The following is a 20,759-nucleotide window of genomic DNA, read 5'->3' as shown; positions in this document are numbered from 1 at the left end:
GAAAAATCTAGTAACATAGAATGCATGAAACAAAATCACTAAAATCAGAGCAGTAGAAGATTAGACTTCCTTTTGTTGACATACATATATAATTTCATTCATTCAGGAAACAAAGTCACTTAAAACCGAGCAGCAGCAGCAGATAAGACTTCCTTTTATTAACATACACATATGGTTATAGGCCTTGTTGAAGATTCTACTTGCGTAAGTTGCGGAAATAGGCTGCTGGGTTTTCCTCAAAGTCGTCCCTGTATATGCGTTTATCCCTTCCTGGCGCTTTCATTGTTTTCTTGTCGGAGGAACCAGAACCAGCCACAAGAGAAGCTATTTTGCAGCCCAACAGAACAGCTCCTGCGACCAAACACCACACAATCATGGTCTCATTGGTCTGGTAAACCGTATTTCCACCATCTTCACCATTCCCCATCCTTAGATTTCGCTGTGCTTTCTCTAAAACTCAAATTGTTTTCTTTCTTTTTTTCCTGCAAATAGTTGGACTTCCTCTCCTTGTTCTCTCTGCTTATTAAGTTTATATAGACAACTCAGGTCAACTAAGAGTCATTGGTAATAGAAAATGGACCCCACCCACAAGGCAAACACCAAGCAACCTCAATTGTAAGATGCCTCAGGAGGGACCCACTGAGGCGTAGAAAGAAAGCGTGTTCTGGGTTCCAACCTATCAGGAGGGGAGGGATTTGGGTAATTTATTAGAGTTTGGGTTGGAGTTTGGGAAATGGCATATGGAGCCTTATGTATTAAGAAAATAAAAGAATAAATACCTAGAACAATGTAAATATGGATACAAATCAAAAGAATCAATCCCTATATTCCTCCGAATCTGGGTGTATGGAGAGGAACTTTCTTGGCACAGTTAGGGTTTGCTTGGATTGATATTTTAGAGAGTTAAAGTGAGAAACTTCACCTTGTTTGGATTGTTGGAGAGAGTTAAGTAGGATGAAGGAGGGGCCAAAATTCCCCATAACTTGACTTTTCAACTCAACATTTTGTAACCCCAAATTTGGGGATTGTTAGATGAGAGAAAATTTTGTTTAAAATTTTCAAAATCATGCATGAAAGTTTTACACTCATTTCAACTTAACTCTCCTTAACTCTACATTCTATCCAAGTAACCGTGAGTCAAGATAGTCCCCCCATTAATTCTACTATACTCTTCATTTTTCAATCCAAGCAAAGCCTTAGGGCTGCCCACGTAGAGAAAACTAAAACTCAACCACCACCTGCATTCACCAAAATAACCTATAATACATGATCACCATACACCCCACAATACATTAACAAACCAAACCCACACACAAATAAGCAAAAATTGAAACCCTCACATTAATTGAAAGGCCCTGAGATTTCTTCCTCTGTAATCTTTAGCAATCCCCTATCTGGAGCCAAATCAGAAATCCAGCACAATACCAAATCAAAAAAGGTCAAATTAATCTGTAAAATTTTCAAACAAACATAAGCATATCTTCAACGTATGAGCAGACAGAGTTAACTGCAATTTTAGGTTAAACTGTAGAGAAGGAGAATACATTGAATTGTTGAATAAGTGGCATGAGCTAGCGAGAAGTAGAACCCCAACACGCCAATCACCAACCCTATACCCATTTTTTTTTACCCACACAGTTTCCTGAAGTCGAATTCGGGTTTACCGACGGTGGAGGTGCTCGAATCTGATGGACAAACCAAGCAACGATTCGAAGCGGAAAAAAAAATGTTGTCGAGTGTATTTTGAACTGAAGATTAAATTGGTTGAGGTCACATTTAGCCTCGTCATTATGGACTCCAGGGTTTTGACGTTTCCACTGCCGTCCGCCAGCTCTCTCTTGCTCTAGCTCTCTGCGTCTGTCTATGCCTATCCAAGTCCCAAGTTCACCACGACCAGTCATATTCTTCCCTGAAACTCAATCGCTCACAAAATATATATTTTGAAACTGAATCTGTATAAGATAACATCTTATACATGAATCTAAAACCTCCTCTGAGCTTTCGTTTTTCAATAAGGTATGGATAGATTATTGTCACTACTTTAATTACGTGTAATCAAGTTATAACTTTGTCGTTACTTGCTTTGGTCCTCCTTTTATCATGCTTGTGACTTCCAAGTGTGTTTTTTCCCGATGGAATCAACAGTCACTATCTTTGAATGCGTATTGGGTAAATCCATCACACTTGTATATTATCCCACAAACTAGGCATGCGATGCAAGCGCATAAAAATTCATGTATGAGTTTATGCCTCTAGAAGAAATTAAACTCTAATGGAAGAGCATGATTACACATGCACCTTATCACTATAGCAATACCATCAGTGGCTTTGTTGCGGATATGTGCATGGAAGATTTGGTCAGCGGATGGTTTTTCGGAACACAATAAGCACACCAACCATAATTGGTGGCTTCTTAGTAATATATTTGAGAGCTCATTGTAGTCAGTCGGGGTAAAAGTCTTAAAAGCTATTTGGTGAGTGTAAGAATTTCTCAAGTCGTTAATTAAATGATGAGTCGAAAATATTTGAACAAATACAATAATTTCATAATTATCTCTAGTGGGTGACTACATAGGGAGAAATATTTAAACAATAATATAAAATCATAATTATTATAATGAAGGAATAGTTTTTTTGTTTTTGAACTTCTCCATATAAACGATTAATTTTAATGATTTTTTGTAACTCGTATTAAAATCTTGAACAATATTGTATAAGAGTTTAATTAAAATATATAAACTATTAATTTCAATGTTATGCTCCTAAATTATACAACTAGATGAGGGACGAATTTTTTTGTGTTTGTCCAACATATATATTCCACGTGTATTCCGCTATGTATATATTATGTCAAGTGGGATGTCACATAAGATTTTTCCAAAGTCGAAACTTTTTGAGGGATGAACGGAGTATTTTTTTCATGGTTAAGGGATGAAATTAGGAGGAAAAATAGTTGAAGTATGAAAATGTAACCACATGTATGATTGAGGGACGAAAAGTTATATTTAACCTACTAAAAATGATTAACCAAGAAGAGTTAGAGAATAACTATATGAATATTTTTTTTGATTATATAGGAAGGGAATGAGGAGACTCGAACTCAAGACTTTTATGAGATATCACACACATGAGTGTCATCTGAGTTACTCGATCGTGATTCTCAATAACTATAAGAATATAAGAAGCAAAAGATTTGTTGCCTCTTACTGTTTAATTAGTGGTAGACCAATAACGTCATTCATTCTTTCTTTCTATGCTAATTCTCAATTTGAAGAATATGATTTGCTGGTACAAAGTTAAGATGATCGATGCTTGAAGGTGGAAATTAAGTTCACGATGACACATTATCGATCATTTCCAGTGTTGGTCCTGTAAAATAGATACGCCTCAAAATTATAAGCTTAAATTTATTTCTGAAGTTACTGTTTGAATAGTGAAAATCTGTCAAAATGTCTGTAAATTAAAACAATTTTCAACTTTCTATTATCAAGGTGAAACATTTAAAAATTCGGTGATCGAGTTGAACTGTATCATATTTTTTAACGACCAAAAATTGCATTACCCTGCAAAAACACACATTCTAATATACTATAACAGATATCCAAACTGTCAATCTACTTAATTCATTAATTTTTATAATTAATTAATTTGGTGAATGAGACCATATGATTTTTTAAGGGAGAAATGTATTGCTCATAATAATTTTTTTTGTGCAATGCTGATAATTAATTAAAAATTGACTATGCCAGCAAAAAATCTAATAGGATACAGAATCCCTATAATTACAAAAAAAGACCCCTATCAAAGACCCTTCCAAGAACATACGTACAAAAAACAAAACTCTTAAATCCAATAATGATACAAATATTTATAAAAGCAAAAAAAAAATAAAAAATAAAAAAATCCAAGTCAGTTTAACCGTTTGTGGTTGCACTGTGTTGTGTAGAGTTTAGGCCTCACAATTTCTCCCAACAATGGCAGCTACTCTCTCCGTCCGGCCCAACCGTCTCTCAACTAGCTCCCCCTTCATTCGACCACCGCCAGTTCTTCCAACGCATCTTCACACCCACACAACCATCACTGCCGCCAATAAGGCCGAAGCGTGGAGAACGCTGGTGGTGATTCCGAAGAGGCGGCGCGTTTTAGGGGGGAACGCAAGGGCGGGGTCGCGAGCCGATGATTCGGCGCCGTTTGAGATGTCCGTGGAGAACGCGCTCAAGCTACTTGGAGTGTCTGAAGGCGCCTCCTTTGACGATATCCTTCGCGCCAAGAACGCGATTGTCGCTTTGTGTAAGGACGACCCCGAGGCCGTCGCACAGGTGTGTGTCTCTACTGATTTTCTGATGCTGGATTGCTTACCATTGATCTATCTGTATTTAATGCATCTACAGCTTTTGGGTGGTTTTTTTGGGTGATCTATGGTACCTTTCACAGTTTTGTTTGGGTTATTTATTTACCTTTCGTTTATTTCTGACATGGGTTTAAGTGAATTGTGACCTTGAAGTGTTAAGAGTGTGCTTAAAAGAAAGTTTGTTTGTCATGAGAAAGGCGTGATTTTGGCTTCTGGGTCTGGCATCAATTATATTAGTTAGTTTCTTTGAGTTAATCGGAAAATTGGAACAGTCTCCAGTTTCCTTTCTGTGATGTTTGGAAAGTTAGAGGCTCAGGGTGCGAGCTTGGCTTGGTTTTTGGGATTCGGTAACCATTTTCTGCTTTTTACATGTGGGGTTTTGTAGTGAAGGGAAAGATGATGAAGAGAGCTTCTGTAGCACTGTGGAATATTGGCTCCTAAGAATGCATTGAGTGGATTAGCTTGGCTATTATATATGGAATATTTGGATTGGATTTAATTACTAGTTTTACTATATTTTTGGTATCTTTTTTAACCTATTGTGTGTATAAATTCTTCTTTTTTAAGATATGATAATATGGTTTTCGCTTTAGATTCATTAGATATGATAGTTCTTAATTTTAATTGTTTTGGCTAAATGATTGATTGGGTGTTTTTTTTTGTAAATCATGAAGTTAAACCTTATAAAATTGAAAACTTGGGTTCTGTTTGAGCCGTGTGAGTAACTGAGAAGCCAAAATTTTTAGTTAATTTGATACAGCTGCTTATTTGATGAGGTTTGGACTTGTTGGAAGCTGACGATTGTAGTTGCATGGATGTAAAGTGATGGCATTTTGGCATTTATAGATATAGTACTATGTAATGTCAGTAATGACTCCAGTTATTGGGTGATTATCACCTTGTAATGCCTTAACAGACATTTGTTATACATCCCTAGAGATTTTAGTCCGTGGGAACACATGATATTTGGTACGCACTTGCAACATCAATAACTCAATTTGATGCAAATGTGCCAATCTATCTAGATCAATACAGTTACATGGTGTAAATTTTTTATATTCTGACCTCAAATTTAACTTTCCGCACCCTAAAGATTATGTTATTAATGCTAACATTTAAAGTTCTCATTGTTTATGGAGTGTAGTTTGTTATTGAGCTATTTCCTTTTATCATGTTGTAAGGTGAAGATGATTTGAAATGCTCTTATAGACACAGCTATCAATATCTGCACACTGTTTTTGAAGAATTGTAGTAAGTTTGGTGGATAGTTTCGTCCATTTGTGGCTGTTGAATTTATTCTACCTTTACTACCTTTATGCCCTTCTAATGCTATTGATAAACTCAATATCAATCTATTCCTTGTCACCTTTACGGTTGATTTGGCTTTAGGTTGAGGCGGCATACGACATGCTGCTTATGCAGAGCTTAACTCAACGCCGAGCAGGAAAAGTTGCTAGCAGTAGTATCCGCTTTGCTGATGTCAAATCTAAAAATGCTTCTGGAACAGGATCAATGCAGCAATGGCTACAGGCTACTTTCAAGAAAGTACCTGTTTCGATTGAGGCACCATCGACTGGTGACCTGGGTATACAAGCTGGTGTATATGGAGCATTGATGGTTTTAACATATGTTAATGGGGCTTCAACATCCTCTACAGCAGCTTATGCTGGGAGTGATGTTCCAGGGTTGATCTTGGCTGCAAGTTTTGGAGCTTCTTTATACTTCATGACCAAAAAGAATGTGAAGTTAGGTAATGTGTTTTCTTGTTATATCTCTCATTATATCTGGGCCTATCTGGGTTGGTGGAATATGCAGCAAAAAACTGAGTTTTAATTCTTGAGTATCTAAGTTTGAATGTGATTATTGTATTCAATTATTCATTGCATGGTTATAAATTTCGTTGTCTAGTACGACTTTGAGAAGTATTTCGTTTATTTACCAAAAAAAAAAACAGAGAGAGCAGAAACATGTTCAATATATGGTGTGCTTATTATGATCAGCCTTGTGTGAATTTTTTTCTTCCACATTTTATAAAATGATATTGATTGAATTCCCTTTTCACATGAATTGGGAAGTTTGCTTCAAGTGGAAGTAAAATATGGTTTCTTATAGAATTCATGCTTTCAGCCTTTCACATCTGGTAAACGTCAGTTGCGAGTTTAGTTGTGCCAGAGATCTGAGTTCTTATACTTGGACATATAAGCATTTTTCACTTTGCTAAAAATGGATTACACTATGGGATTTGAAGAAAGGAGTAGAATTTGAAAATTAATTTCCATGGGGGTAGAAGAAGAGGAAAACTGTACATGATGGAGAAAAAGATTGGGAGTCTGTGAATTATCTTTTACTTCATTGTAGCTGATCCAGGTCTTAGAGGATGCTTCATAGAGTTTTTAGGGCTTATAGAAGAACTTTGGAAGAGGAGTTTAAAGGCCTGAAGTTCTTGAGTTTCCACATAAATAAAAAAAAGTTGTTGACCTGATACCACTTGCGACTTGCTGGATAGTATGGAGTGAGAGAAACAGTTGGGCTTTTAACATTATGGAATTATCCATTGATAGTTTTATTGATCATTTGGTCGTTCACTCTTAAGACTTTCACTAGGCTGAGGTTGCAACTAGTCTTTTTCTTCCAAAATATAAAATATGTATGATTGAAACATCTGATCTTGACTTGTGTTGTTGCATGAAGGGTCAATTGGCCCAATTTTGTGATTGTGATATATTCGATTCTAGTATCAATCAAAGTAATCAGTGTCCTCTAAGATCAGATGTTAAAAACTGATTATTATATTAGTTAGTAACAAAAAGGTAGAGTTCTTAGTTTGTTTATAAGCATACTATTGTGACGGACAATCCAGATGGTTTGCTCGATCTTTTGCCATTCAAACATAGTTCGCACAGATTACTAATTTCACGACAGTATCTATTATTGTGACGGACAATCCAGAAGGTGCTCAAGTTTTTGCCATTCAAACATAGTTCGCACAGATTACTAATTTCACGACAGTATCATTTTAGTTTCTTTCATCTTCAGCTTCATTATTTGAAAGTTACGCAATTTGTGTTTGCAGGGAAGGCCACAGTATTAACTATAGGGGGGCTTGTGGCTGGAGCAGTGGTAGGATCTGCTGTTGAGAACTGGTTGCAAGTGGACATCGTGCCGTTTCTTGGCATACACTCTCCAGCTGCTGTGGTTAGTGAATTTATACTGTTTTCTCAATTCTTGGTTTCTCTTTATCTACAGTAGGCGAAAGAGGAGGTCGTAATTGTCACTTGAATCGTAGAACCTGTAATTATTCATTTGTACTAAGATCCTAGTTTTATTAGGATGTGTACATCATTGCAAATTGTACAAATTCTTCTTGATAATGACTATAAAGATGAACAGCCTTCCGAGGGAATCAACTGAATGATTGTACAATTTGTGCTTGTTCACCTGCCAATTTAGTTTTCATGATAAATATAACACTTGGGTCTCTGTTTAGTCCACATATATGAATGACTTGGTGTTTCTTTTTAACTTATTTGATCTTCACTTACCTTAAGAGGTGATGGTGACAGTTTCGACAATTGTAGATGATGTAGCGACAAGATGATAGAAGTTTTGGTTGGAATGGTGAAATTGATTGTGATAACTCCTTGCAAATGTGGGGTTTAATTCCCACGCTTAGTAGTTTCAGCGTAAATTGTTATTTACTCGCACGTGGGAGGTTCCCGCATGGATTTTGACCTTTCTAAACTGTCACCAATATGAAACGGTTGGGTTGACAGCTCGAGTTTAGAGCTTGGTCCAACTGTTTGGGGGGCATGTCAGGTTGGAGAATTTTCGGTTATCAAAAAAAACACTAGACTATATTTTCTAGATAATCATGATTCGAATTCCATAGGTGTTGGAACATTTCTTCAACATTTTCTGCATAAAGCACTGCAATTCAACAAGGCTGTCATTAAGATACGAGAATTATGATGCTTATTCCAGGAAAACATTTCTCATTCAAACCCAAACATCTCATTCCTCAGGAACAAATAATCAAACACTCAAAGAAAGAAATTCCCATATACTTACAACGACAGTCTGCGCTTCTGGTAAATATGGCCAAGAAGGTGCAAGGAAAAAGAGAAATTTTACAAGTTCAGCAACAAAAATGTGGGCAACATAAACATCCATTGACAATGAATAATGAAACCAGCTACAAACATGGAAATGCGTCTCAGCGAGCTGCTTCGACATGAGAAATAATATACATAAAAATATTCTATTATGCGAGCAGCCATACTCATCCAGCAAGGCTCCTCTCTGGGTTTTTGTTTACTTTGTCATCCTGGGAGCCTTCCATGTAAGAGAGATTCCCAACTTTCTCAGAATTTTCAATGCAATTGACAAGGTCGTTATACATTTTCAGAGAAGCCTTGGAGAATTCAGCTAAAGACTCCAAAACATTGCAAAATCCAGTCTGGAATCCGTTCAATGCAATCCTTTGTGTCTCCTGCACACAACTATGGTGTTTCTCCTTCTCTATGTCCAGCTTTTTCTGGAAATGTTCCAAGTGATCCTTCTTCTCTGTCAAGTACTCAGTATTATGGTTTCCTACCTCAATCTCTGATTTATTATACTCAATGAGCTGGGATTCCAGAAACCTATTCTCTGACTTTTGGAATGCCATAGTCCTCCGGTCGAGCTCTTTTGCAAGATCATCAACTTTTCTCTTCTGTTGCAGTTCCTCCCCTTGTTGAATCCATAAAGCCCTTACGTCCTTGGAAAAGCTTTTCAGCGCAAAGGAAACAGCCTTATCAGGTAACTTTTCCATGGAAGTTAACCAGTCATGGCAAATTACAAGTAATGGAGGCCCATTATTTCGATACGGTGCAGCTGAACTCCTTATTCTAGAGTGAAATTCGACTTCCGGTAGAAGGAACTTGGTTAGCCAACCGTGAAGAGCTTCAACGTATGCCTTTTGCACTGCTATGTAGTCTGCAAAGCAGGCTCTCCAATTATGAAGTTCAGCCTCGAGCTGAAGCGTAGCAAGTTGGTGATTGTCGTTGCAGAATCTTCCAAATGCCGAAGAAGCAAAGAATTTTACTTCACATAGAATCTTGTTCTGGGTTTCATGGGATTCCGTCATAATTTTCCAAGCGTGTATCAGGCTGCAAACATGTACAAGACAGATGAAAACCAGAAAAACCCTACAATGACAATGACAAAATGATAGTTTGCATAATGTTTGAGCCTTCCCTTTTACCCTTTGAGAAGTTCAACAATTTGAGGCTGCAATTCTTCATCTCTTAATTTTTGAATTCTCTTTGAGATAGATTCAGCACTGCAAATTGCAACCAGGATCCTGGCATATAAATCTTTTACTGCCGCTCTTGTTTTGTCCATGGGTACTTCATCATCTCCTCTGACATCCTGGTTTCTCAATCGCGAACATTTCTTCTCATAAATTTTCCGCATGCTGTCTCCCACCTAAGGCAAGGTAAAATGTCAGGATCTAAAAGCATATATGAAAGAATAACAAGCATGTATACAAGCTTCCAGGCGCCTTCAGAAACCACTCAAATCCTAAAAAAACTTTTGACATCACCAACTGCAAGCTAGATTTTTCGATATCCAAAGCTCTCAAGTGTTCTTACAAGCTTTCATAGCAGCAACTACAACAAAATCTTTCTCAGTAAATTTGCACAGCTGAAGATCCTGAATTTGAGACTTTCTACACCAAAAAGATTCTCTTAAACGAAGGTATTCGTGCACCAGGACAAAATTTGAATGATTCATGTTATGTGTTAGTAATGGTTTCTGATCCAAAATATGATGCCCATCTTCATTCTTCTCATTACTGACAAGGAATTTTGAGAAGATTCACAGTATTATTATCAGGCCAATCTTGTGGGGAGTGATGGATAAATCTTAATAATGATTTTCAAGCGCAAAAATGCCATCCTTTCACAGCTCTGTGTTTCTGAATGGTTTCTTAGTAGATAATCTGTACAAAATATTGCCTTTTCAACTACAGCTTTTCTCAAGTATAGAAATCATAAGTTACATCCTTCAAAGACAATCAATTAATCCACTTTTTCTGGTCACTCAAACAATAAGCATTTGCAAGCAGAAAGTGAATCAACTATGTTCAAGAAATGCCGGCTTACCTTAACTTCCTTGTAAAGCTTCTTTTCCCAAGCATACAGCCTTCCTAGTGTTAGAGAATGACTTCCTGAATCCATTCCTTGATAATCATCAAAGAGATCATCTTTGAATTCTGTCCATGCCGATGAACTCTTGGAACTGGATGCTACAAGACTCTTACAAGATGAAGTGGACCGATGCCATGCAATGGATTGGATGAGTTTGGTTGACTTCTCTGTATTTTAAAAAATGACATAATTCAGTTAGGTGATTCAGGTACATAACAAAGATTTATATATAAGAAATACTAAAAGTTCCGGGGAATGTTCAAGTTAACCTGAAACCTACTAATCTATGAAGACCTCAAACTGTTTAAACTCTTCGGCAAAAGACGTGATACCAGAGTATAAATTGCATAAGTGATTGTAAACCATTCTCACAAAATCAAAGAAAATCAAAAGAAACAATAAAGATGAATAGGAAACACTCAAAATTACAATAAAGAAAAGTTGGAGCTTTGTGAAATCAGCATTTTTTCAATGGAACCCAAATGAATCCCATCAAACAAAGATAACAAAGTAAACACAAAAGAATATACCTTCTCGAATGGAGTGAATGGTAAAAGGAAGAAAGATGGCTTTCTAAGATACCAGAGGAGAAGAACAAAGAGGTTTAAATATGCGTTTGCAAACTTACATTTCTTTCGGATTGGAAGGCATTTTCGAACAGTAACTACAAAAAGACATTCTTTTTGAGCAAACACACTTTAAGCCCACCATAGAAGATATATTAGCTGATTCAAAACATCAGAAATGTTATCATCAAACTATGAGACTTGCACTACAACTGAAACCAACACCCAGAAATGTTAGCCAACTCGATACATTTGAACAAGGTCCAAGGTTCAATTCCTCCCTCCATCAAAAATTTTTTATATAACCCCATGACTTATCAAAATAAAAAAATTAAAAAAAAAAAAAAAGACCCTTAAAATGCTTAGCTTACCAGGCAAAAAAAGCAATTCCTAGAATGCTAAGGACAAAAAAAAGGGCCATTCTAGCATCAGATCTGATCTCCTGAAGTTGAGCCAAAAAGTGAATTGCAACCAGACGAACTAAAGTAGGAAAAATCAATGCATAAAACCGAGTAAACAGAGATGCATACACAAAACACAATGTTGGCCTCGCACAATATGAAACCAAACAGCATCATATTCATGCAGATTAAAGATTTGAGGATAAAGGGGAGAAACAAGAAGACCCTGCCTTTTATCTCCTCCAAACCGGATTCCAGACGAACTTGATTAGCCTCTAGCATCCTGGAAACATCCTTTCCAGAAGCATGGGCCCTAACAAAATAATCCTCAATATCTTTCAGAGCCTCAAGCAGTTCTCTCCCTTCCTCAGGACAATCAATGACAGTAAGCCCCTTTTGCTCTTCTAGTTTGCCATTAGCATTGCCATTCACAATCTTCACCATTTCAGTAAAACCACTCTCCTCAAGTTCTCCCGTTCCATTTTTTTCAGAAACAACAACTTTCTTCTCTCCCACATCTCCTTCCACTTCCTCTTCCAGCTCAGGAATCCCTTCTTCTTCCCTCACTACCCTCAAATCATCATCAGAGCTTCTCCTATACCCACTTATCACCTCTGGTCTCATCCCATCAAATGGGTTAAAGAAATCCCAGCCAAAATCCCTATGTGGTGAAGGCATTGGGGGTGCCATTTGTTGTTGCATATAGAAGTATCCATGATATGGGTTTTGCTCTCTCTCCACTCCTTGTTTTGTACTACTCTCTTCCTCTGAAAAGCCTGAAGATGACGTTGAGGAATCATCAGCACATGACTCACGAGCCATGGCTTCATGGGTTGTTGAATCTGAAGGGTTTTGTTGAAGAAACATTGGGTTGGTTATTACATTTTGGTCAGTGGGTGGTGGTGAAGGAGGGAAAGTTATCAAGAAAGGTGAAGATGGTGAAGAATGGCGAGATACAAAGAGTCCAATGGCCGCTGCAACTGCATAGAGAGCATGACAGTACCTACTATGGGCATCCGCAAGCGCAAATCTTCTTTCCACAGCTAGCTTTATCTGCCTTTTCCTATCCCTACAAATAGACACTACTTCTTCTTCTTCCTCTAGCTTGGAGGCTACACAACCCATGTTTTCTCTTGCTGAAGTTCAAGGAGACTGCTTTTAGAAAATAGGAATGTGGTAAAGTGAGAAAGATAGTATTCTGGAAGAATCTAAGCCATCTTTTCTGATAAAAAGGAGGAAGAGTTGTGCCAAAATGGGTAATATCTTTCTACCAACAAAACTTTCAGAGAGGAAGAAAACAAAATCTTGCTCTTGAAGATGTTCTGGAACAACCCATTTCATCTTTTGTCAGAAGCAAATGTGGGTTTTCTCTAACAAAGAAGTTTAGACAAAGTGGACACACGAACCCGCACAGACACTGCAGTTCTAAAGATTATTCCTTTCCTTTCATAAAAATAAGAAACCAGAGAGCTTAATGATCTACAACAATCTTGAAATGATTGGGAGTAAAAAACAGAGATAGCTCTTAAACCCTCACATTCTGTGAGCCAAAATTATCTCTCTTCTTAGAAGTGGAAAGCAGAAAGGCTTTTTATTCACTAACAGAGTTCTCTTAATAATAACCATAGAGAGAGAGAGGGTGGTGGGGGTGGGGGGAGAAGACAGAACAAAAAAAGAGGTCAGGGAAGAACAGCATAGGTGGTAAAGAAGGTAGAGGCTCGAGAAAGAGAGAGGAGCGAGTTGTGTTCTGTATGTGTTTGATAATTTGCACTAATGAGGTGTCGTACAACAATGGCGATCCATTCTATAACACTAAACATTATTTTACTAAACATTATTTTAATGGCTCTGTTAAGAATTTAGCAGAGATTTTTACAAAGTACTGCAGGTCCTCTGAACCCGGTGAGTAAAAAGAGGAGTCAAAAGGATCCTGTGGTTAATAACTGGTAATAATAGAGAGAACAATGCACGGTCATCAGTCATCACTGCACAAATCAGACTTGTTTTGTCTTTTGTCTTCTGTTTTGTATTGTGTTTCTTAAGCTTGGTTAGTAATGGGTGATTGCCTTTTCTAGAGACTGACCATTTCACATGGAGTTGACAGGAATCCATAGTTCAATTCACTATTTCTCCATTACTCCACTCAACAAAATATCAAAAGCTTTTAGCCAGTAGGCTTGAGTTTCATCAGATTTTTCTTATTAAAGGCAGAATACCATCTTTTCATGGTTGTAAATCCCAGAATTAACAAAAAAAAAAAAAAAAAAAAAAGGTATGGCTGTTGGTGTGAATAAATTAAGGAAGAGCCATGTTGATGAATAGTGTTTTTATCATTCAATATTTATAATTGAGAACCCATAAATATAATATAACAGAGATTATAATGTGATTTACACACCCGAACTACTAGTTCAAATGGTAAAAACAGTGCATATCACCCTAATAAAAGCAGGGTTCAAATCTCCTTCCCGTTTGGAAAAAAAAAAACAGAGATTATAATGTGATTCTTTGACTAGGATTTAACAAAGTATTCTCATATGTAAAAAGAACAATTGGGTGAAACATAGACAAAGAAAAAGTGAACCGAGTAGAAAACTACCCACGGAAACAACTATATATAGTAACTGTCACCTTGTACTACTCCTCCAGTGCTATCAAGTTTCTTTGACATAAGCTAAATGCAAAATATTGGTTCCCAGTTAAAAGTTACAGCATACATTAAAGAATCGAAGGTTTGTTCCGCGTATCTCTTTCCAGAAGCTATCAAGGTAATCACACCAGAGGAATCAAGTAACAGAAGGATAAAACATTACATACAATTTCATCAGTTATTGCCAGCTTCTGTCGGCGTGGTGCAATGAGCCAGTGCGTTTGGTCGCAGGTTGACTCCACCCCCTCTGATCGATACATTGGGGGACTTGGCAGAGCTACTAGCCTTGCTCACAAAATTCGAGTCAAGAAACACAACTATTACTGTGATGTCATCGTGGAAATGCCGACGTACACCACGGTCGATCTTCTTCAAGTCAGAATATCTCATTTCTCTTTTCTTTGCCGCTTCTAGCAGCGCAGCCTTTATGAGCTTCCGAGCACTTCCCTGCATAAAGGATTAGAACTACGATGTGAATTTTAACTCAGCTTTTCCATTTTTTGTAGCACACACCAAAACAACGATTAAAATTGCCATTGGATAACTCCTCATTTTGAAGTTATCACATAGAACGCGTTAATAACTCTCATTAAATAAAAGAATACAAACTCAAAGCTACATCTACAGGATTTGAGATGACAAACCCAAGAGGAAAAATTCCTAGGAACAAGTGAATGTGCAATGAAACTGAAACCTATTTGTAATCTTTGCATGGCAAGAAACGTCTCCATCTTTACAAACAGATGCATCAAACAAATGATTACACAGACTCATACCTAATATTTCAGTCATATTGGTTTTGTTACGATGATGACGCTACTTACTCTCGGATGATTTCGCACGTAAACAAAGAAGATTAATATCCTGATAGCACCACTAACCATCAAGAGAAATTAATATTTTGTGAAAATTCAAATGAAGACAATATGCATACTTGTTTTTCATAATATGACATCTATATCTATTTGTTCATGGTGTCCCCATCCCAGCTGATAGCATTAAGACAAAGGTTCAAGTGATATAACCAAGAATGGCAGCCAGCATTAGTGCCCTTCAAACCAATCCCGAACAAGTTGCACATAGAATAGCTCAAAACTTCTCTATCCATAATATACTGTTGAGCAAGATAGTTTCCAATTGTTACTGCCACAGAATATTGGTGTACATGCATAGATGAATAACCATTAAAGTAGTGGGGCCTCATCAGATTCAGGCTCCTCTAGATGAAACACTAAATCACAATGAACATGGTAACTAGGTGGCCTGAGATAGCTAAACAATAAAAACATAGTTTTCAAAATTCTAAAATTAATCAGAAAAACAGATGTAAGACTAGAACTTTCGAATTTACACCTAATGCAACAGGAATTGAGAAAACTTTTATAAATAACAAAATTTTGAAAGATGGGCATATCTTACGTTGCGTGGATGATGTTGAACTATATCAACTGCTTCTTGATTGCTAAGGTGCTCCCAAAGCCCATCAGACGCAAATATGACAAATTGATCATGTGGCTGCAGCTGATGCACCAAAATTGATGGTTCTGAACTTAATATCGGTCTTTTGAAAGGTTCGCGTAGACGAAACTTTGCATATAAAGGCTCCCTGTTGAACTCAGCCCTTTTTAAATATACATCACCAATGGATCTAGAAACCTGAAAATCAGAAAACTCTGACAATCAGCGTACAAAATCAAACAAAAATGCTGCTTCAGATCATTGGGTGCAAACAAACACATGATAAAGATATAAAATCTTTAAAGAATCAGAAGTTTTGAACTTTGTCTGACATTCTGCAGAAATTGGTAGAATCACATGCATACAAGTAATCAAACTTAAGTCAATCAAACCAACAAAAAAAAAGTGCCAAATGGTATTATTACTGCAAAGGGAAATAAGACAAGTGGAGATATGAAAGAGAAAGTAAGACCAAATATATTCGTGTCATAATTAACGAGCTCAAACAATTTCCAACAAGTTAAGTCGTTTTTTGTTAAACAAAGTAAATGATGTAGCATGACCTGAAAGAAAATATTCCTACAAAGTGTAACATCAATCGCATGACCATAGCTGGGAAGATTCTGAAAAATACTACAGCCAAGTAGCACAATCCAGCCAAGTGAAAGATAAACATCACTCGTGCAAAACTCCCACGATGGACTACATCAGGACAGACAAGATGTATGCAGACCTTATCCCCACATGATATATTGAGAGGTTGTTTTCAATAATTGAACCTATAACCTATAGGTTGCATCCCTAAAACTCCACCAATGGACCATATAATCCACCTCATAAGGACCAATATAGATACTTAAGAAATTAAAGGAACTTGTATCCCAGCCCTGTATCCTCAATATAAAACTAACAACGTAATAATTATTACTCTTAGGCATAAGAATGACACATCTGACGATTACATTGGAAGTCTCCAGCAATCAGGCTTTTGATCATCAAACTGGACATAGAACTCAAGTTCAGTAAGAGGTTCCCATTTTTTGTCCAACCATTCTCCAATCTCAATAAGTAAAATCAAGTTGCGTTCAGACAGCCCAGATGCCAATCATGTTGTGCAAAGAAAATTTTAATAGCTGAAGAAAAGTAGCCCAGTGGTAAAGTTGCAAGGGTGCAACCTAGAGGTCACAAGTTCAATGCCTCGAAACAGTCACCACATATTATGTGGATGCAAGGTCTACGTACATCTTGCATGTCCCCGATTCCACCCACTGTGGGAGCATTGTAAACGGGAGTTGTTCACCTTTTTAGCTCCGCTTGTGCTTGCAGTCGGTCCTAAGGCCGAATAAAGGAGGATATCAGTAGGTCGACAGTTAGCGTAAAACTTTGCCACGAGGCAAATTAAACCACTGAAATGAAATCAGAACATCTCCATTTGAATTAGGGGCTCCAAAATTGACAAATGAATATCACAGACACTAGTGGTGCAACAAAATAGATAACCAGTCATGGTTATGTACGTAGAGATAGCAGTGCGGTGATGTGAAGAATCGAGAGAATTTGTATAGGAGAGGGTAAGAAACGAAGCGGACGACCTAAAAAGACATTGCTTAAAGTAGTAAGAAATTACATGAATTCAATAGGAGTTAATGAAAGTATGATACTAAATAGAAATGAATATATGTAGTGGATTCTCGTTGATTTTTTCATAGAATCTTGTAGCCGAACCCAAAATTATGGGATAAAGGTTCAGATGATGACGATGATGATCAATGTTTGAAATCCTGGCGCACCGAATTGGGCCTTAGCAACATTAGCTACGCCCTGAGCTACTAAAAACATATTTATGGCTTTCTGGCCCACATCTTTCAAAAAATCCCTAAAAGCAAAAGCTCATTTTGGAACCCTATTGGGAGATATTTTATGTAACGATCTCTGCAGATTGATTTATTCAGTACAATCTCATATAATACAGACACCCTAGACTATGGAACATCACCATACTGCAACCTGAGATCCTACAAATACACTTCCCATCATCTTTAGTCGCCCTCTTTTTCTACTCCATGACATGAAATAATAAATCCCAGAGCAAAGCAAATATTGAGGCATCATCAACAACTCGTAAGTCGACAAAACAATTAAGAAATTTACTAAATACGCTGAACTCGTGGAACCAATTGAAATACAATAAGATATTTGCGTAATTACAAAAAGGAAAAAGTCTTGATAGTTTAATGCTCCTATGTCATATGACCAAAGTTTGGTTTTGCCAGATGGTTACATCATCAGCAAAAGAGGCAAAGTAAACCACTAAAATGAAATCAGAACATCTCTGTTTGTATTAGGTGCTCCAAAATGTTACAAGTGGTATTGACAAATGAATATCACAGAGACTAAAATATGCTAGTGGTGCAACAGAACAGATAACCAGCCGGGGCAAGTATTATATTAATCTCAAAAGTAAAAGAAGGAAGGGGCAGGGGTTAGAAAACTCACCTGTATAATGCCCTTTACACGCCATACATTGTGCTTTAAAACTACAATCTGTGAGTCATCAGGGTGCATAGCTTGCAACTCCTGCCTCACAGACTCTATACAAGCATTATGCTCTGCTGATAGCTGGATGGCCAGAACTTCCCCAGTTGCCTTCACAGCTCTCCCCAAAACAGCACGGGAGTCACCCAGGTTAGCAATGTAAAGGGTTCCACTGCAGATAACACCAACCAGGCAGCAAGATCCAACTGCTGCAATTTGTGGCTTCACAGGCCATTGTTTGGCAACAATAGAGACAAAACCTTCCTCTGTCGCTTGATATGCTTTTCTTATTACATCCACAGACATTGACTGTTGCTCTTCAGTAAATCCTAAACACGTTTATCAAATCAGAAAATTTTTGCACAGGGAACTGGTCTCTATACTTTGGTTTACCAAGTAAAACATGCTCACTAAATTATTTAAACTGACCCTTTGAACTCAAAGTAACGATCCATGAAATAGCCAGGGAAAGGAAGTGAGAAGAAATGAAAGTTCACTTTCAACAGTTATAGTAACCGCAAAGAAATGTTCCACTTAAGCAAGGACCTACTAGCTTAAAGACCTAATGTACAAGGAGATTTTCAGTGATAAGGTGTATCTGGTTGGAAAAGGCCAACAGGGTTTTAAGGATCAGTGCTTGCCTTTCAGTTAGTATGCTAATAAAACAATTTTACAAACTTCGCCGAGGTGGTGTCCATCTTGAGCTTTTAAAGAGTGCCTTGAGCTGATACTGACCTCAACTGCAGCACTTTTCTACTTATTTGTCTCATACATTTCTTGCAAAACTTAGGAGGGAAGCCTAATGCACCATTTGTAATTCATCTCTTATTTAATAAATTATCTTCAGATCAAGGGGAATACACACACAGGGGCATGCACACCTACAAATTCAGTTTTCCTCAAAGCTCAATTTTAAGCACATAATACAAAGGGCAACCAACAAGTCTAGCCAAAATAAATGCAGGAAAAAGCCCACTGAAGTTCAAATCACTTACTCTTGAGATGCTGAAAGAGGTGATCAGCAATAAAAAGAGATGTCTCTGGACCGCCATGACCATCGTAAATACCAACAAAGGTACCAAATGGACCAGACTCGTGCAAGCTCAGACTGCCAGACTCGAGCTGGCTCTGATCCTCCAGTAAATTGTTGGCCTGAACTACAGCCATTGAGAATTCACCATTAAAATGATGCCCATGGTCTTTGTACCATAAGAGCCCATCACGGCGACCACTTGTATCTGAGTTTCTATGCACATATCTGTCGGACCTTGGCCGAAAACAGGCCCTCAAAAAGTTCATCAACCCAGATAACATCCCTCATCTCATCCAAACAACCCTCCAAATAATCCTCATTAAAAAGTCACCTAAAACTACTCTTTCTCAAAACCACAATTATTTATTTTATGTCCCACAACTTTTTTACAAAAATAATCCAGCATAAAAAAAGAAAGCAATAACAGTACAATCAGGCCTCAAAACATGCTTTGAGGGTTAGAACTAAAAACCCCAATCGTGAAGTCTTCTTCTCCACTTCTTAACACAGTAGGTAAGCACTACAAAAACAATAGCAACAAATATACAGAAATCAATAGCAGCAGAATTGGAATTCTATAGATCAAAGAAAGGATGGCCAAAAGCAGCATTTTATTTATTTAGTGTGAGTTTTCGTAATGGATTGAAGCAGAAAAGGAGAGAAATGAGGCCCTACGATGAACAAGCGCATCATTATTTCCTTCTAAAACAGAAAGCCCATGATCACAAAAGCCGCTAATAATGAAATAACGAGCAACCGAAATACAGAGAAAAAGCGATGGCTTTGAAAAAAGGAGTGGTCAAAGTCCCACTTTTTCCGGCACCAGAGTTAGGTTAGTCATTGGGATTGTTCAGAAGGTCTAACATTTCACACTGGAAAATTAAACCCACAACTCCCCAGATATCCCCATCAATCCCAACACCTCAAGACTCCGACAATCACAATGAAAGGAGATTAAAGAATAGATTCCAAAAGGCTTCTTACCCTTTAATTCGACTTCTTCCGCAAAGCAGTTGTTTGAAGAACAAGAACTTCATGTGGGAATAAAAATTCAAAGTATTAGATCTATTGATCGATCAAATCAAAACCAGCTAAAGAGAGAAAAAACTCAAATTGGGTTGTGGTGGATTTTCTTTTTGGGTAGTGGGGTGTTGATGATGAGATTGTAGAAGGAACATACCATGGAGAAGTGAAAATGGCCAACTAGAAAAGACTCCGTCTATATATTTCTTAGGAGACAACCCCCATCAAAGACCAAGAATAGAGAGCTCGAAGCCAGCAAAGCAGAGGTCCAGTTTTGGGCTCCACACCACTCTGGTTAGAGAGAGAAACCATAGAGACAGATAGAAAGAGGCAAAACGAAGTTCATTTAGAGTTTAGACAGTGATTCGAGTATTTGAATGTTACATGAACCACTGTTCATATTAACGCACGTGTCACTCTCGCAAGACTCACTACACGTTTCAAAGCCCAAAAGAGGTAGCATACGGAAACTGTGCATCGGTGGTCAGGTTATCGTGAAGAGTCCTTTTTTTCAACTATGAATATTTTGACTTTGAGGCTTGAGCTATATA

The 20,759-nt window shown here is 37.5% G+C and overlaps 3 protein-coding genes across 5 annotated transcripts; 1 reads left to right on the top strand and 2 right to left on the bottom strand.

The window, feature by feature from the left end:
* Positions 1-3,924: 3,924 nt before the first annotated feature.
* Positions 3,925-7,817, top strand: LOC120005424 (protein CHAPERONE-LIKE PROTEIN OF POR1, chloroplastic). Its single transcript, XM_038855052.1, has 3 exons — positions 3,925-4,319; positions 5,741-6,101; positions 7,425-7,817. The coding sequence occupies exons 1-3, from the start codon at positions 3,975-3,977 to the stop codon at positions 7,598-7,600; spliced, it is 882 nt and encodes a 293-aa protein (XP_038710980.1). The 5' UTR covers positions 3,925-3,974; the 3' UTR covers positions 7,601-7,817.
* Positions 7,818-8,458: 641 nt separating this feature from the next.
* Positions 8,459-13,202, bottom strand: LOC120012170 (protein ALTERED PHOSPHATE STARVATION RESPONSE 1-like). The gene is made up of 4 exons (XM_038863471.1): positions 11,740-13,202; positions 10,498-10,709; positions 9,594-9,817; positions 8,459-9,498 (listed from the first exon to the last, which is right to left on the bottom strand). Exons 1-4 carry the CDS (start codon positions 12,632-12,634, stop codon positions 8,631-8,633), a joined length of 2,199 nt encoding a protein of 732 aa, XP_038719399.1. The 5' UTR covers positions 12,635-13,202; the 3' UTR covers positions 8,459-8,630.
* Positions 13,203-14,079: 877 nt separating this feature from the next.
* Positions 14,080-20,553, bottom strand: LOC120014365 (probable protein phosphatase 2C 60). 3 transcript variants are annotated; one of them, XM_038866309.1, is made up of 6 exons: positions 20,366-20,553; positions 20,170-20,216; positions 19,148-19,705; positions 18,114-18,481; positions 15,579-15,815; positions 14,080-14,606 (listed from the first exon to the last, which is right to left on the bottom strand). In XM_038866309.1, the coding sequence occupies exons 3-6, from the start codon at positions 19,464-19,466 to the stop codon at positions 14,334-14,336; spliced, it is 1,197 nt and encodes a 398-aa protein (XP_038722237.1). In that variant the 5' UTR covers positions 19,467-19,705; positions 20,170-20,216; positions 20,366-20,553; the 3' UTR covers positions 14,080-14,333. The 3 variants fall into 3 exon arrangements, with proteins under 3 accessions (XP_038722237.1, XP_038722245.1, XP_038722229.1); XM_038866317.1 differs by lacking the exon at positions 20,170-20,216; XM_038866301.1 differs by having other exon boundaries at positions 20,170-20,552.
* Positions 20,554-20,759: the final 206 nt, after the last annotated feature.

The sequence above is a fragment of the Tripterygium wilfordii genome, chromosome 2 (assembly GCF_013401445.1).
Source record: "Tripterygium wilfordii isolate XIE 37 chromosome 2, ASM1340144v1, whole genome shotgun sequence".
Classification (NCBI taxonomy): Eukaryota; Viridiplantae; Streptophyta; class Magnoliopsida; order Celastrales; family Celastraceae; genus Tripterygium; species Tripterygium wilfordii.
The sequence above is the reverse complement of the archived record's forward strand: the minus strand, read 5'-3'. Positions and strand labels throughout refer to the sequence as shown.